The sequence below is a fragment of the Carassius auratus genome, chromosome 41, assembly GCF_003368295.1.
Source record: "Carassius auratus strain Wakin chromosome 41, ASM336829v1, whole genome shotgun sequence".
Lineage (NCBI taxonomy): Eukaryota > Metazoa > Chordata > Actinopteri > Cypriniformes > Cyprinidae > Carassius > Carassius auratus.
Genome location: NC_039283.1, coordinates 14,506,497 through 14,523,868, shown reverse-complemented (window position 1 = coordinate 14,523,868; position 17,372 = coordinate 14,506,497). Strand labels below are relative to the sequence as shown.

General features: G+C 37.8%; 3 protein-coding genes across 4 annotated transcripts; all 3 read left to right on the top strand.

Annotated features, from left to right (window-relative positions):
• The first annotated feature begins 5 nt into the window (after positions 1–5).
• On the top strand, positions 6–6,036 carry LOC113060172 (homeobox protein Hox-A11b). Its single transcript, XM_026229055.1, has 2 exons — positions 6–2,984; positions 3,673–6,036. The coding sequence occupies exons 1-2, from the start codon at positions 2,375–2,377 to the stop codon at positions 3,903–3,905; spliced, it is 843 nt and encodes a 280-aa protein (XP_026084840.1). The 5' UTR covers positions 6–2,374; the 3' UTR covers positions 3,906–6,036.
• Positions 6,037–6,183: 147 nt separating this feature from the next.
• Positions 6,184–10,086, top strand: LOC113060171 (homeobox protein Hox-A10b). 2 transcript variants are annotated; one of them, XM_026229054.1, is made up of 2 exons: positions 6,184–8,206; positions 9,158–10,086. In XM_026229054.1, exons 1-2 carry the CDS (start codon positions 7,441–7,443, stop codon positions 9,430–9,432), a joined length of 1,041 nt encoding a protein of 346 aa, XP_026084839.1. In that variant the 5' UTR covers positions 6,184–7,440; the 3' UTR covers positions 9,433–10,086. The 2 variants fall into 2 exon arrangements, with proteins under 2 accessions (XP_026084839.1, XP_026084838.1); XM_026229053.1 differs by having other exon boundaries at positions 9,155–10,086.
• A 1,933-nt stretch (positions 10,087–12,019) lies between these two features.
• On the top strand, positions 12,020–14,590 carry LOC113060170 (homeobox protein Hox-A9b). The gene is made up of 2 exons (XM_026229052.1): positions 12,020–12,921; positions 13,735–14,590. Exons 1-2 carry the CDS (start codon positions 12,390–12,392, stop codon positions 13,971–13,973), a joined length of 771 nt encoding a protein of 256 aa, XP_026084837.1. The 5' UTR covers positions 12,020–12,389; the 3' UTR covers positions 13,974–14,590.
• The last annotated feature ends 2,782 nt before the right edge of the window (positions 14,591–17,372 follow it).

Sequence of the window (17,372 nt, the reverse complement as noted above, 5' to 3'; positions counted from 1 at the left end):
TGCTATTTAAATAAGTCTAAATTAAATGAATTAAAGAATGGAATTGAAATTATTGTGGACAATTGTAAGCCAAATATAATTATACGTGAGCATTACCTCTTTTACTACAACTGAAAGCTTTTCAGTTTTATATGACAGCCTATTTGGGTTCAGTTTTGGGGAGGAAAAAAAATCAAAACACAGAGCTTTTTCAAAGTGGATTGAAAAAAGCCTCTAACACAGAACAAATTTAATTTGTTCTTAGTAATCTGTATGAAGTGATGACAAATTGGCTTGGACCGTACCAATTACTGGTTCTCAAGAATGAACTGCTAACTTTATCCAGTGCGAAAAGTGATCCGTCATTTGCCCAATTGATTCCCCAATGAGTCGACAACAACGCTAAAGACAAGGCCAAAATTTCGTGCAATATTTCAGGGACTCGTGGAAATTCTTAAATCTCATCCCGCACGCACTCTGGGCTAAACTTACAAAGTGGTGACCTTTACCCTTCCCCGAACTTGAGATCTTGTTCTCAAACTCTTAAACATTCCAAAAACTAAATTTAAAGTTTAATCTGTTTCTTTTTTGCAAAGTAAGTTAGCCAGCCGTGTCAGTGTCGATACAATGAGCGACATCTTCTATTATTCCACTGTAATAATATAACTAATAGGCCTACTGTAGTTAATGACCGAAACATGCATGGTAAACTTCAATCTTCACGTGCATTCGATCTTTTGGTTTTAAGCCTGGAAGATGTGCTAAAAGCATCGCTCTCACCCGATACAACGCATGGGGCCGTTGTCTCTCTTTAATATACTGTTACCCGTGACTTCAGGTCTCATTGAAGTTCACGAATTCCAAGTAGGTGGCGTCTCATGATCACTCTCCGACGGCCATGGCTTGTCTGAGCTGACAATGGCTAGAGGAAGATACCAAGAACACCATAAAACCACGTCTGACCTAGACTGGTTTTAGTTTTCATTGCCTCCCAGCGCATTAAAAGGCCCAATATTGACAATATTGATAAAAGAAATGTAAACCAATCTCCCAAACACGTTTTCGTTGTTGAACACGCATGCAGACGTCAATTGGGACGATTTTACTGAATATTCCCTTTTGTGCGATCTTCTTTTTTCTTCATAAATGTTAGCATTTGGGACTGTTCGGCCATTGTTCATGGTTTAATCCAAAGGAATTCTGCGGGGGGCACAGTCCAAGTTAAAACTTTATGGGCCTCAACTGTTTTCAACACACTCTAGTGCCTTTGTCTTGCCTAACTACATACATTAAAAGATTGTTGGCAAGCGAAAAAAAAAAAGTTTCAGCAATTTCGCACACGAGAATGTAAATTTAACCTAATGGGAACTATATTTTTTTATGAACACTGTATGTGAGAAGAAGAAAAAACAACCATGTTTGACGCAAATGGTGCCGCAAAACAAGAGAGCCTTGTTGAAAGTAATGAAAAAAGTGTTACTATATTTACATTCGTATTTAATTACATTAGTTTGTAGTCATATTAACATTAAGAACAATACTAAAACTACCCTATATTTACGCAGTTATAATATAGCTAATTTCTAAGCGCCCTTTGTAAAATTCATAATTTTGCGCTTTAACATTTCTTTGACTACACTTCAAACTGTAGATTTCTGTTTTATTTGAACAGACAGGCAAACACGGTTTTGAAACAAAACTGAGTAAAACTGAACTATATTCCGATGCCAACCTGTCGAAGGGTATCCCACGTTTAACAGATATATATGAAGCCAAAAATGAATTCTAATTCAATATCATTACTACCTTCGAGAGTTTATTGGCCTACATGCAAATATCAATTAACAAAGAGCATCACTTACGAATTCAAATTGTAAGTAGCCTATACATCACTGCGAAAGACCTCTCATGTTTCTTCCTGGCAGCTTAATTTTTTAAGACTGTAGACAAACGCGAGAAAAAGGATAGAAAGTTAGAGCGACATGAGATGTCTGAGGTTTAATAGAACAAATCCATAAACATCAGAAGCCCTGGTAATGTTACTAAAAGGCGCGCTGGCTGTTAGGCACGCGGATGGGGTTCTCCAGCAATCCAAATAGTTATCATAACCAACTGTGGTCCACTGCAAGCACATGTTCATCAATGAAAAGCATCGCTCACTCCTCGACTTGAACATTTGCACATGTTGGCATACAATATTCTAAAGAGGTACATGTCAATTTCAGCCCTCGGTCACATGACTGGCGCGCTCTGGAATGGATGGAGATGGATCTCCACGTCAGCTCACGTCTCAAAATTTCTGCTCTGCTCAGTGCTTCAAAGCCACTGAAGCTGAAGCACTTCTGTACTACGATGCGAGGCAGTACTATGGTTGTGGCGTGCCCGACCGAGTGTCATGATGGATTTTGATGAGCGGGTACCCGTTGGGTCTAACATGTATTTGCCCGGCTGTACTTATTACGTGTCTGGAACGGAATTTTCCAGCCTTCCTCCTTTTCTGCCCCAGACCCCGTCTTCGTGCCCCATGACATACTCATACTCCACGTCCAGTTTGCCACAAGTTCAGGGCGTTCGAGAGGTATCTTTCAGGGACTATGCCATTGACGCGTCCAGCAAGTGGCACTCCAGGGGCAATCTGCCACACTGCTACGCGACCGAGGACATGGTGCACAGGGACTGCCTGTCCAATCCCGGAACTCTGGGGGACATGCTGTCGAAAAACAACTCGGTTCTCTACCACTCCAACACGAGCCACACGTCCAATATGTATGGCAGGAACGGAGTGCTTCCCCAAGCTTTTGATCAGTTTTTCGAGACCGCCTACGGGAACGTGGAAAACCAGCCGAGCGAGCCCCCGATGGACCGAGCGTCCAGCAAAGCGCCTCCGCCCGCGGGAAGAGGAAGCGACAGCTGTCGGGGAGCAGATGAGACGGAGCGCTGTGAAGAGACGAGCAGCCCGGAGCCATCTTCCGGTAACAACGAAGAGAAATTCAGCGGCAGCAGTAGTACGTATTAAAGCGGTTGTGTGAAAACGTTTCTGATGTAACGTGCTGTTGTTAAAGGTTTTATAAGCTGTTTTATAAGCATATAAGGTTTATAGAGGGCCCTGTATATTTACCCTAACAAAACTTTGTTATAAACGCAAGATCACGTGCTCGAAATTGAAATTGGCCGTGAATGATAGGCCATTTCCCTTTGAGTCTCCAAAAGAATGCATCTATTACAGTTTGGGCTTTTCTGTGAATGCAGTTATTTGAGATCCTTAGCTTATTTATCACCTCTAGCCTACAACAGGGAATTTAAAGAGCAGTGATAAATATCAACTCATACATCTTTTCAGTTTTTCTTATGAGGCTACTTTTTTTTCTTTTGTGGTGAATGAAAAGTTATGCACGATCCATTCATTATAAGTTATTCATTATCAAACGACTCTGGACGATTGTGATGCTGCAGAACTTGATATTTTATTAATTTAATGGCTAACTGTATAATGTGTTATTACTGATTTATCGTTTAATTAATGAACTACATTTAGATAACAGAAACAGTTTATGCATAATTTTTGGAAACCGGTAAGCGGGTGTATTAAGTTGTCTCTGCTGTATTAATTTAATGAGATTGTATATTATTTCTATGCAATTATATACAGTTAAAGGTCAAAAATATTTCAAGTCTTTCTTCTTTGAATTTCAGATGGACAGAAGACACGGAAAAAGAGGTGTCCTTACACCAAATATCAGATCAGAGAGCTGGAGAGAGAATTTTTCTTCAGTGTTTACATCAACAAGGAAAAAAGGCTACAGCTCTCCAGAATGCTCAACCTCACCGACCGTCAGGTCAAAATATGGTTTCAAAACAGAAGAATGAAAGAAAAGAAAATCAACAGGGACCGTTTGCAGTATTACACCACGAACCCTTTGCTTTAGACCGACTATTGCTGAGAAATCATTTAGGCGAGATGGTTCATTTCAAGTCGGATGACCTTCATCCCTCTCAGAGACTTCTTCATCGTGTAAACATACCTTTATATTCTCAGTAATCTCTACCGTTTGAAATTAAAACTATTGTTTTTTATTATTATTATTATTATTACTTGTATTGCCATTTGTTATTATTATTTTTCATTCTACTCAGTTAAGTGACTATTCAGTTTACAGGGATTTTATTTTTGTTATTACTATTTTCTGGCCAAGATCTGTACTTTTCTCATATGTCATATAGCAGTAAGTAGGCTGTTCTTGAAATCTATTTTGATGGAAGAAAAATGTTGGGGAGGGCGAGATATAAATACTAGGGGGAAAAAAAGATGGTTATTAATCTGTTAAATACCGTTCCTTAATTGTGGTTTATGTTATTAGACTCTGTTTCATTCAATAACGCACATGTCTTGAATATAGCCTTATTGAGAACTAAATGCATCTTGCGCGCTATATTCTCTTGTACTTGAATTGTGTGGACTTAAATTGTAGTATATTTGATATTAAGTGTCTTTACTGCGCATTCGCCATACAGGAAAATCGGGTCACTTCACAAATGAAGAAGAAAAAAAAGAGAGAAATTCTTATTTATTTTTAACGGAGCATTTATCATTAAGGCAAAAGCAATAACAGCATCGACACCTCTTGAGTCATCTGAAACCTCGAACCTGGATTGTATTTTCTTTCAGATTTCTGTCTTTCTCCACCGTTTCTCTAAAACGCGTGAAACTGTTGCAGGAGCTCATTCATGTTCATGATAATCTCTCATTGTTTACAACATCTCCTCGGTGTTATATAAATCAGTCTCTTGAAATATCGTGTGTTTTCTCTCCTTTTCCTGGAGCAGGATCAAATGTTTGATGGATCTTGCGTTATATTGCCTCCACGCTTTTCTTTGATTCGAGGATCAAGTGTTTGCTGTTATTAATGCCTAGTATCCGTTACGGAACTGCCCAAAACATGGCTGTGTGTGTCTCCATGAATCAACCGGCCTTTCAACAAATGGTTTTAATGTCGACCCTTAAAATAAGTCTTTATATTAAATTGCAATTTTGAAATGGCATGTAACATCTATACAAAATAACTTAAGAAATAATCTCTTTTTTTCATGAACATGTAAAAAAAAAAAAAAAGACAATGAAATGTCTCTTGTTACTTCATATAATTTTACACTTTCCCTGTATCAATATATCGATGATCCATGAGCATCAGAAATTGATATGGCTTATGCCACTCAGAAGTCTTCTAAAAAGCTCGACCGTAAGATAATGACGGCTGTTTTACATGATGACTCTGACGGTTTGCGCATCCTTTGAGGCTCGATGGAATTTCGCCCTAATTACTGCACTTCCCCCCGTTGCTGCAGCAACTTGGTCATAAAACCCGTCTTAGTCTGGAGCATTTGTAGAATTGGAGTGAGGTGCCATAAACCGTCTGAGAACCAAGGTTATTAACTGTGACTAAGAGCTAGAAAACAACTGCTGGAACCATTGAAAGCTTGTGTTCACGGACCTTTCCGCCATCATTTGTCTCAGCGTCCCATCATGGCACCACGACTGGATTGCTCACTACTTCGCTCTTTCGACGATACATGTCTTGTCCACTGGGTGACGCACTTTAGATCAATGTCATTGCCGGATAGGCTATCTAAAATCCATGCAGCAACATGTTTACTTTGTGTACGAGCAAAAGACAACGTCTTCGTGAACTACACAAGGCACTGTTCCAGGTAAATAGCCAAGTTGCCATTCAGAAATTTTAGTCAGCGTTGCATTTATTTATTGTATTTTTACATGATAGCTACACATTAATGCTCAAAACGTTTGTTTGATAAAAACCTCTTTATTTAAAAAAAAAGTAGTACCATTTGTAACAGTCTCAGAGCATTAGTTTGTTCCTAACAAATTGACCATATATATAGCTAAATTGTAGGAAAATGGGAGACAAGGTGTTTGATTCCTTATGGCTTAGCCATTTTATACATTTTTGTATTATTCTAAAATGTTTTCTACGCCATCTAAACATTTAAAAGTCTTCTGCAAATTGTTGTGATGTGTTAAATAAAAAATGATCAAATGAATGGTCTTTATTGGCTAATTAAAATGCATTTACTTTAAAACAATAGCTGACCGTCTTAAGCCCTTTTGATTTCTTAATGCAGAAAGTACAAAATAAATGTATTACAATTATTACAATTTATCTGTCAAGATACATTTTAGATTACCCGTCGTATAAGTTAACACTGTCATTAGTAAAAGCTTCCACTGGACAGTGTGAATCAAAACATTAAGAAAATAAGGTTACGGCTACCTTTTCTTTTTCTAGACCCGAGTCATCTGTGCTATTTGGTCGATATTTAAATTTGCATGCTAATGCACATATGCATTTGTTATTTTTAACATAAAAAATGTATTTCCAGCTATAGGTCGATTAATCCTATACGAACAAAGAAACATTTGTAGATATATTCTGTGAAGAATTTTTGACAGCGTAAAAACTGTTGGAAGGAAAGTTCAGAGATAGAGCAAAAAAATAACCATTTACCACACCACACAACACAGACCGAAAAAAAAATATAATTGAAAAACCTCAAGACTGAGAGAGAAATTTGGAATTATATTTCATGTTATTTAATGCAAATCAAGTGACAAATATAAACAACGGCGGTCTTGACATCACACTGATTTTGAGATAAACTAGGCCTATTATATCTCCTGAAGGCCAAAGGTAGGCATACATTTAATCACAAAGTACAATTGTGTTTAAATTGCTATTGTTGAATAATTTAAATGTTATGGGATCGTGGTTGGATTTATCTCTATATTTAAATAAGAGGTTTTTTTTTCCTTTTTTCCTTTTTTATTATTAACCCGTAACTTAACACTAATTATAAAGCTTATATAGGCCTGGCTATATGTAACTTTAAATTTATTCTACAAAACGGAAATCCATTTCCACTCCATAATGTGTTTCTGAAAAGCAGATTGAAACCCGCCACTCGTTTTGAACTTGAGTAAATAAGTTGTTTAGATCCACCGCGTGCATGAAAACCAGAAGATCAGTCTGTAACTCACTGTTTATGTGCTCAAAGGGCTGTTGGGGCAATTACAGTGTATCATAAAGGTTTACTATTTTAGCGCTTGATCTCCTTTTCGATACCTTGTTGCTTTTGGGTTTTATAAGCTACGTGGCTCACAAGGCCTCGCGGTATTATGTCAGTATCAACAAAGTCAGTGGTCGTTAACATAATGCTGTTCCCGTTCAATTCTGTTTTTATTCGTTTATATTTTCAGAAATCACTAGTCGGACTTATGTAGATTTGACTTTTAAAAAAAATGTAGCAGCTTGAAAAAGATATGGGACACAAGGGTTACGTGCACACAGGGGGAGGAGTCACCGGTGCTCGTTGCAATTTAATTGGCTCTTAGCTCACATTGAGTTGTATAGTTATCAGTAATCATATTCAGCATGTTTTGCACAAGAAATGTCATCCAGAAAGGGCAATCTTCTTCCACCGTCAAATTATACCACAAAGATGTCATGCTCCGATAGTCCATCTGGAAATTCGTTTCTGGTAGACTCCCTGATCCACGGAAGGGCCGAGGGAAGTGGACACTACTACCAAAACAGCGCAGTCTACTTGCAGCCGAGCTCCGAGTATTCTTATGGACTGTCTAACTGTGGCTATTTCTCTGGACTCAAACGGAACGAGAGCAATTCGCAAAATGTAGCCCCTACGTGTGGGCCATATCAAGGCATGGAAACATGGCTGGAGACGTCGAGGTCCTGTCGCGTCGAACAGCCTAACAACCAAATCACCCCACGGTCGTTCTCGCCCACCATAAAAGAGGAAAACTCTTACTGCTTATACGAGTCTGAGAAGTGTCCAAAAGAGACCATTACAGAGGACATATCGTACTCCCGGCTGACACCAAACTCATGTCCATCTAGCAACAATAACGGCTGTGTTCCGGTGCCTGGCTACTTCCGTCTATCTCAGACATGCACCACATCCAAAGGTTTTCCAGAAAACCAGTCTGTATCGACTCACGCTGCTGCTCAGCGCTCTACCCGATTTGACAGCTCTCTTTCAGCCACAGGAGCAGAAGCGAGCAGGGAAGAGAGCGGCGAGCCTCCCACATGCGCACCATGTGTCCCGGCAAGAAACAAGGAGCTAAGGGGGTCCACTGGCACCGCTTCATCCCCAGAACCACCGGACAGTCCGGAGAAGGCGGCCACTGCTACTAAAGGTTAGTATTGTTGTTGCCCAGTCCAAAGGATCAGGATGTCCTTTTAGGTGCGTAAAAAACATTAACGCCTTTGCGCGCGCGATAAATGTATGGAACTGTTTTTCAGATTTTTATTTAACTGCATGCGGCATTTATATAATATTTCGGACTAATTTAATAAATACATAATACGGATATAGCTCGATTTATAGATTTGGCAGCACAATTGTGTGCAATAATCTTATATTTTGGTTTTGTTAAAGGAGGTCTAGCACGTCCCGATGTCTGTAGTCGTCTCTGCAATCCTTTACACACAACACAGCCTTCCTTCGTGCCAAATGCAATGTGCACTGGCCATTTTTTCGTTTTTAAAACTCACATTTTAATAATAGCAGAAACACGTTTTTAAAACAGATTTTTCAAAGTTATTTTAACAAATATCTTTATGCAAACCTTCACATAGCAAAACATTAATTTACGCCGAACGAGCCTATTTTTCATTATTCTGTTTATGACCCCTTGAGATTTGCAATCACATGGTTTTGTTTATAAAATTATCATTGTCTTGCGTAGACAGAGAGTGTGTTTAGTTGCAATTACTATAAACTAAAAATATTATTGTACTCGAAACGACAGATAAAGCATCGTCGGTGTCTCAGGCTACTGTTTTAACAAACGAAAATGAAATAATAATCAGATGATAGACAAAAAAGAAATAATTATTAGCAACTCAATTCATACTATTAATAAGATATACATATAGTATCAAAAGAGTCATATTTTATATTAAATGCTTATGTGAGAATGCATTACTAATGTTGAACAGCAAGGGGGATTATTGTATGGATATTACACGTTGTTGATATTACATTCAGTAGGCGTATATGGTCATTTCATCCTATTGTAAAGTGTTGGGAGACGGGGGCTTGCAGTTGGATATTTTGGACTAATATTGTCTCAAACTTCCAGCAGGAGATTCCAAAAGTGACAATACAGCTAACTGGCTGACGGCGAAGAGTGGCCGTAAGAAGCGTTGTCCCTACACCAAACACCAGACTCTAGAGCTGGAGAAAGAGTTCCTCTTCAACATGTACTTGACACGAGAGCGTCGCCTCGAGATCAGCCGCAGCGTTCACCTCACGGACAGACAGGTCAAAATCTGGTTCCAGAACCGACGGATGAAGCTGAAGAAGATGAGTCGAGAAAACCGAATCCGAGAGTTGTCGGCCAACTTCAGTTTTTCATGAAGCCTCCTCGCTTTATAGATCTCTGGCGCCCTCCTCCATCAGCTGCAGTGGAAGCCCACTTACAACAACCCGTCTCCGTAGGTGTGTGTCTGTGCACTGCATAGATGACTTGTGCAAGATACTATTGATAACTTATTGTGTGTCGTATACTGTTGACGTTTTTATCTGTTTATGTATAATTTTATTTGACAGCCAAGTCGTCATTACATGTCATGGTTATTTATAAACTGTCAAGAATACTGCACTGTAAAAGCAAGAGAGGAAAATATAAGACTGCTTAAGATGTTCATTGTACATAGCATTCAGCCTATATTGTACATTTACTGTATATAATGCGGTATTTGCATGTTGTAATAATAACTATTATGAAACCGTTTTTAAATAAGAACTATATAAGTTTCTTCCTACGACCTTGTTATGTAGGATATTTGCTGTTCTAGGCATAAGTGAAAAAGTCCGGTTCTTAAAATGCAGAAACTTATAAACATGACGGGACTTCCTGTATTATTTTGACAGCAATCAAAGGTACCATGTTTTTGGAAACAGATGCCAAAGAGATGGACTCGGATGTAAAATAATTATTACATGGAAGAAAATAAATAAAGGCATGTATGTAAAAGTTATATTACTTTTAATTACAATTAGTACAAAACACTCCTGTTTTTCTGAGCCTTCTTTATAACGGGCATTTTGGAGAAACGATGACGCTATCTTTGCTGATGACATTATTTATATAATTCTCAAAACAGCCAGTACTGTCTATTATTTAATTAATTATTAATACACTCATTCCTATTACAATTATATTCCTGACAGCGTTCGGGTTCTGTTTCTAATTTATTTCTAATTTTCTAAATTACATGTTTGCTTCTGCAGAGGAAAAAAAAAACATAAAAATACGACGTTGCCTACCTACAAGCAAGAAACCGAGACAACTGCTAAGTGATTTAGGTAGTTTCATGTTGTTGGGCTCTATTCTACATCCCCACAACACGAAACTGTCTTAATTGCATTCAGCACAAATCAGCACAACAGCAAGACAAACATGTTGTAGCGAATTCTGAGAAGCGTTTACAAAAGTAGCTACATTTTATCTCGGTAAAAAAAAGACCTGCAATTCTCAGCAGCATGCACAGGGTATTTTAACGACAGAATTTTAAATGCACGAACTGCACTAGTGATGTGAATTATTTAGAGTTGTACATAAAGTAAATGTTGGAGTGCAGGTGTAGATAGCAAGGCCTCGGTTACGATCAATGCACTTTGGCCAAAGCCGCGCGCGCAACTGAGACTGAGAGCACGCCCACGTTGCCGGATGCGTCTGCTGGGCCGGAGGAAGAAACACAAAAGCTTTATTGGCCATATTCAGACCAGACAGCCAAGTTACAACCCGAGGAAAAATAGAGTAATAGCCCCTGTTATAAACAAAGTCTGTTGAAGAGCCCAGAGATCCCCTCTTCCGAGGACAAGATCAGAGCAATGCTCACTGACCAGAGGGAGAGAAAGCTGTGTTTTCATGGCGAAGACTAAATAATATCAGATTTAAAGTTATAATTTATCTACTATTGAACTGCATATACTTATACTTAATGTTACAAATAGGATGCTGATTTCCAAATAACATACTATTGATATTCTGAATAACATACTGCATATCATATACTTAATATATAAGCTACTGCAAATATACAAAATTATTTTCAAATACATATTATTAATTATGAATCATGCAGTCACTATTTTATTGAAAGTGTATAGGATATTGCCAAAACAAGCCTTTTGATTTGTCTTGTATTAGCTTATTCAAGAATACTAGAACAATAAAATATCATAACATTGGGACATATTCCGATAGAAATCATGTTTTAATATATATATATATATATATATATATATATATATATATATATATATATATATATATATATATATATATATATATATATATATATATATATATATATATATATATTAGGCCAATATATATATATATTGTTTGTAGTGTTCAATGAAAAACATTTACAATTGTACTCATTCTTTTTCAGTGTTTGAATTTTAAGGTTTAATTTGAACTGTTTTAAGATTTTGTTTTGATGCGTAGATTAATTTTAATCACAAAATAAACTGTCTATTTTGTGAAAGTATCAGATAGAGTCCAGGTAAGATTTTGGATTTTTTTTTTTCAGTTCGTTTTGTTCACAGTTTAGTTCACGTTCAGATTTATTTGGACTTGTCTGCTTTGCCGAGAAGCAGACTTGAGCGCGTTGTTACTGAATGACTGGTCACTTAGCAGGTCATATCTCAACCATCCAGTGGCACTTATTGCCATATAAAGTACACATATGGCTCACGTAAAGATCCTTTTTATGTTTTAACTATTTTATGTCCTCTTGTGCTCAACTAGTCCGCGCGGAATACGTTTATTCTTCATAAATGTGCAAAATTTGTGAAAAATAGACAGTTGAATTTAACTGCAGGTATTTAGCGGCCTATACAATGACACGAAAACGTATTTACACGTTTGGGGTTTTATTTTCTCATTGTAAACGATAGATCCATTACATTAAAAACTGGATATGGGAATTCTACAATAACGCTTCTCAAATAACCATTTTTGTTACGCTTGGTTATTAGAAGCTGCAGCTTGACAACATGAATAAAATTAAATCCACCTTCATAAAAGCATATGGCTATACCATTAAAAATATGACTTGTAAAATGGAGGCCATTTAACCGTGTGCACTGGTTAGGCTTTCCCCCTTTATCTCCCGCGTCCTCTCCCACAGTCACGTGTCTCGCACATCCAATCCGATCTCTGCAGTGATTCAATTTATCAGAGGTCTGTAGTTCACAGCGGAGTCAAGTAGTTAGTTACTTGATTTCAGCGGATTCTGCTTTTGTGTCAGTTTCATTGTGGGTGTATCCGTTCAGCTGGGCTCTCTTTGCTAGTTTTTGTTATGTCGACATTGGGAACACTGAGTTACTACGCTGAATCACACATTCCCCACGAGAATGACGATCATTTGGCGGCGAGGTTCTCATCTGGCCCCGTGGTCCAGGAGCAGGCTCGGGAACTGATGCTTCTTGAATATGGCGAACAGGAGCAGTACACTTTCCAAACCAAATCCTCAATTTTTGGTGCGTCATGGAGTCCCATGCCCATGCAGCCCCAAGGCACATCCATCGCATACCACCCATACATTCATCACCCCTGCTCAACAGGAGAAACCGATGGAGCATCCGTGCGTTCCTCCTGGGCGTTAGAACCGCTGCCTGCCCTGTCCTTCACGGGATTATCCACAGATACACACCATGATATAAAACTTGAACCACTGCTTGGGAGTGGCGAGTGCACCACGCATACATTACTTGTGGCCGAGCCTGACAACAATACGACTCAAGCAGAGAGGAAGCTACTGGACGATGCGCTTTCTAACGGACCTCAGAATGAGAAAGCTCCAGCAGAAAGAAAGGCGGATCTAGACCCAAGTAAGTGCAACTATTTTTCTATCATAATGTATGAGAATATGTAGGACAGGCTTCAGGTAGGCTAATTTGACCTTTAACAGATGAATTCAATAGGCGTCGTATACAAACTTTATATAGCTACATATAATATAATCTTTTGTGAGAGACGTCAACACTGCATGTTTATTAAACATTCCTATATTGTACAGTATTTTCAGTAGGATACAAGGAAGCTATAAAGGTCTTCTAACTAGGCCTTTCTTTCTTTTTTCGTTCTGGGGGTGGCAATAATCTAGTGCATTTGCATTTGACAGCATACATGCAAGTTTCAGTGGAATGTGTCCAGTAATTTAAAATGCCACATAGCCCATTGCAGCATAATTAATTATTATAGACTAGCTATAGACTGCATGTCATGTAAAATATAACAAGGCTTCTCTGAAGCCTGAAGACTACACATTAAATTTGATTAAAAGTTATGGTAAAGACCGGATATTAAAATATAAATTGTTGCTATTAAACATATAATCTGGATTTTTGAGCATTTTTTCCCTTATAGTCAGTAAAGCCCTTGTTTAGCCCTCATTCAAGGATGCAAAAATTGAGAGTATAGGATGAAAATTATAGCGTGCCCATAAAATTTTCGATCAAATAAAATCTACCCGCAGCCCAGATGCATGCAATCCGTGATTATGCTTTCCAATTTCAGGATATCAAGATTGTCTCATAGCCTATATTAGACTCTTCTTTCTTCTCGCGCGCTGATCATAAAATGGCCGCAGTATTTTACAAGAGGCAACATGACTGGCTCTCTCTCTCCGACCCTTCTTGCAGATAACCCTGTGTCCAACTGGCTGCATGCGAAGTCCACTAGGAAAAAGCGCTGTCCATACACTAAGCATCAGACTCTTGAGCTGGAGAAGGAATTTCTGTTTAATATGTACCTCTCACGCGACCGTAGATATGAAGTGGCAAGACTTCTAAATCTCACCGAGAGACAAGTCAAAATTTGGTTCCAAAACCGTAGGATGAAGATGAAGAAATGCAATAAAGATCGTCCAAAAGACATTTAAAAAGTGGAAAACGATAAACGCACTGTGCAGTGGATGAAGTCATTTGGCTCGTGCGAAAGTGTTTGTGAATGAGCCTTTTTCTTCTTGCACAACCAAGGTAGATTGATATTGATAGAATAATTTTTGTAATGTTAGATGTACATTGCACAAACAAGGGTATGCTTGAATATATAATTGTGTCCGTGTATACAGCTTGTATGGTGATAGTTCTCTTATTTGGTTTAGCATTTCGATTTCTGTGCATTTTAAATGTTAACATTTTGTTTAAGTTTTTAAAGCACCAGTTCATGATTTCAGGGAAATGCTTTCTGCTATGTGAAATGCTGATGATATGAATGAATTTCAGATTTTCTTTTTTAATTCATCAATGACTTTTAGAGTAATGTATCAATGTTTAATGTGACTACCTAGATGTATTTTGAACTACCTATGTATTAAGATTAATTTATGCTGTGTTGTTTGTCATTGAAATATTTCAGTGAATTTTGTAACATTTACGTGCTTGTAATGTTATACGTGAACACATAAATTGCATATGCCAATACCTCAAATGTTAGCGAGTCGTTTTCAAATTAAATTTCACTTATGTACAAGAAATAAATTTCTGATAAACAGTACATTTCGTTAAGACTCTCTATACCAATAGGCTTGGCAAAGATATACGAAATTAATACTTTTTTCCAAGGTATCATGGGTTACACTCTAATGAAGTGCAAAACTGCGAAATTGCGAAGTTGCAGTCCTGTATTTCTGTGCTATTATACAGCACATAAAGTTCCAGAATCACGAAAGGCTCAACATAATATATTAAATATTTAACCGCCCTCCAAACAGTTTTACACTTCTCATGTTCTCGCGCTCATTCCGCCGTTATTTTGCGTCCCACTGTTTAGTGTCCTGTTAATGGCCCGGATGCCGGTCTTCCGAATAAATAACGCTTAGTTTGATGCTCGTAGACAGGGCTGCACATTCTATTTGTGCCTTGCCCCTGCAAGCGAGATTAGCGGCCGTGTGGCAATAAACCACAATCACAGTCTTAACTGTTTATGGGGTGCAAAGCGATTGAGGGCGGCACTCGAACGACTTTTTGGACGCCCAACGCCTATATTACAATTACAGTAACACATTATATATTATATATAAAAAAACTACATTTAGATAAATATTTAATTCGTTTTCTTTGTATTATTATATTATTATTATTTTGTAAACACACAAAATTTAGAAAAATTCCTGCAGACCACATCTTTAAAGGCTTTACCCCAGACAACATCGTAAAACGGGACTCAGCTCCACTGTCTGTTTTTTCTCTGCTAGTTACTTTATTACTCCTCAGCAACAATTAAAACGTTGCAGGCCTGATCACGCATCATGCATAAATAGACAACGGAAACACAACCTATTGACGCATTGTAGCTTACTTTTTCTTGCGTCCAATATCATTGCTGCTTTGCATTTTTGGTCATTTAAACCTCAACATAACATAAACTGAAGTGTTGTTTTAAAGTGAATATTTAGCCTGCATTGCGTGAATGTCTAATGTAGCGAATAAAACACTCTTGTTAGTTTTTTTTAACCCTTAAAAGATGAATTACAAAAGTGCACTGATTTTAGCTAAATGGCAAGCTTCCGTTTTAAGAGTGCTTCCCCCAACGCTTCACATTTTGGATGTCTGTCTTATTTAACACAGCTGATTAATCAGTGAATCAGCTCATTAATAATGTGCTTCGTGATCTACATTTGGTGTGTCGGATGAGTGAGACATCCAGTGTTGTGGGGCCTCTTTGAGCAGAACTGAGAATGTATTTGCACAATCAGACGGGTCAAATGAGCCACTACCATTACTATCCAGCAGGTGGAGACAGCGGGGTTTTTAAACGATCAAGTGACAACGGATGGTGCCCTACAGTAACCTCACGTAATGAGTGCCAGCCACAAACAAAACCTAATTACTTATGCAACTATTTTAGCTAATGTTCCAAGAATGATGAATGCGCACAACTGTTGATTTGAATATCGTCGCTGGTTAGGCCTTTGTGGAAACTACTGTCATTTCATTTGGTTTTTAGGTTTTAGTTTGAGCCTAAATGCAAGACTTTGATGTTGAATCGATGATACTAATGCAAATGGCTCACTAGGAGCACTTAATATATGTTAGCTTTTGAGTTTTCAAACCACTGAAACATGCATAAATGCCTGACATATGGAAAATTATGAATTATCACTATCATTTCTATCTACAGAAGTATAACCTTTATTTTGAATGCTGTGTTGAGCCGAGATAGCAAAATCTTTCTCTGAGTACTACAACCTTACCTAAAATTACAAACAGATGACCTGACACCATGTAGTTTCCTCCAATTCCAGCAATAAATCTGGATCAAACAAAATGTCTAGGGCTTTATAATATGCTTCTTAAGGGCCACCTTGCTGCAGAGTTCAGCTCAAATGTGCTCCAACACACATGCCTGGAAGTTTCTAATCATCCTAAAGACCTTGGTTAGTTTTCAAACTCTTCAGGATGTGCAAATCAAATGCAACCAGAAGTAGGATTGGATGCCGCTGGTTTACATAAACTATATATATACATATATATATACAAACACATTGTGCCTGCAATTTAAACAACAAATGTAGAGGAATCAGGTCCCAGAAGGGTTGTACTGAATGTTGAATGTATTCAATTTCATTGTAGCCTAATGGATAATGAATGAAGTGGACAGTACTACAAGAAAGAAGAAACTTAGCTTTGTACCTATTAACAGTTGTGTCACAATCATCATGGATAAATTAAGGTGGATCTGACTGCTTTGAGTATCAGGTTGGGGGTAAAGCAGTTGAAAAGATAGATCACCCAAGCATGAAATTATGTCATCATATACTTACCTTCATCTCATTCCAAACCTGAATGACTTTCTTTTAGAAAAATATATTTTGAAGAACACTGGCATTCAAACAACACTCGACCTCATTAACTTTCAGTGTATGACTTAAACAATTCAGGATTGATGACAACATTTTTTACTTTAGGGTGAAAAGTGCACCAGTAGACAGAGACACTAATTATGAACAAGCTGCTAAAGATCTCCAAAAGTGGTATCTCAGTTTATTCTTAATGATATACAATGATATTTTTGGCTATACACGATTTATGCAAGTAGACTGTAACCGAATTTCAGTGCTCTTGCTAATTTCAGTGTATGATTAAAAAGGAGTTGTTGATATAATTTTAACATGCCTTTAAATCAATGCCTTCATACTCTTTATACTGTGTCATAGATCAGGGTGGAGGGCCATTTAAGAGCCATTTAAGTAGCACCGTACGGTCTTAGTGGTCTGGGGCCCTTGTTAATCCATGTGGTAGATTACATATATAACAACACTTTTGGGAAAGAGATC

Bases quoted from the DNA above. Each gene is read 5' to 3' on its own strand.
- LOC113060170 (XM_026229052.1), top strand. From the start codon at position 12,390: ATGTCGACATTGGGAACACTGAGTTACTACGCTGAATCACACATTCCC. The intron at 12,922-13,734 runs GTAAGTGCAACT...CCCTTCTTGCAG, and splicing joins AAAGGCGGATCTAGACCCAA to ATAACCCTGTGTCCAACTGG.
- LOC113060171 (XM_026229053.1), top strand. From the start codon at position 7,441: ATGTCATCCAGAAAGGGCAATCTTCTTCCACCGTCAAATTATACCACA. The intron at 8,207-9,154 runs GTTAGTATTGTT...TCAAACTTCCAG, and splicing joins GGCGGCCACTGCTACTAAAG to CAGGAGATTCCAAAAGTGAC.
- LOC113060172 (XM_026229055.1), top strand. From the start codon at position 2,375: ATGATGGATTTTGATGAGCGGGTACCCGTTGGGTCTAACATGTATTTG. The intron at 2,985-3,672 runs GTACGTATTAAA...TTTGAATTTCAG, and splicing joins GAAATTCAGCGGCAGCAGTA to ATGGACAGAAGACACGGAAA.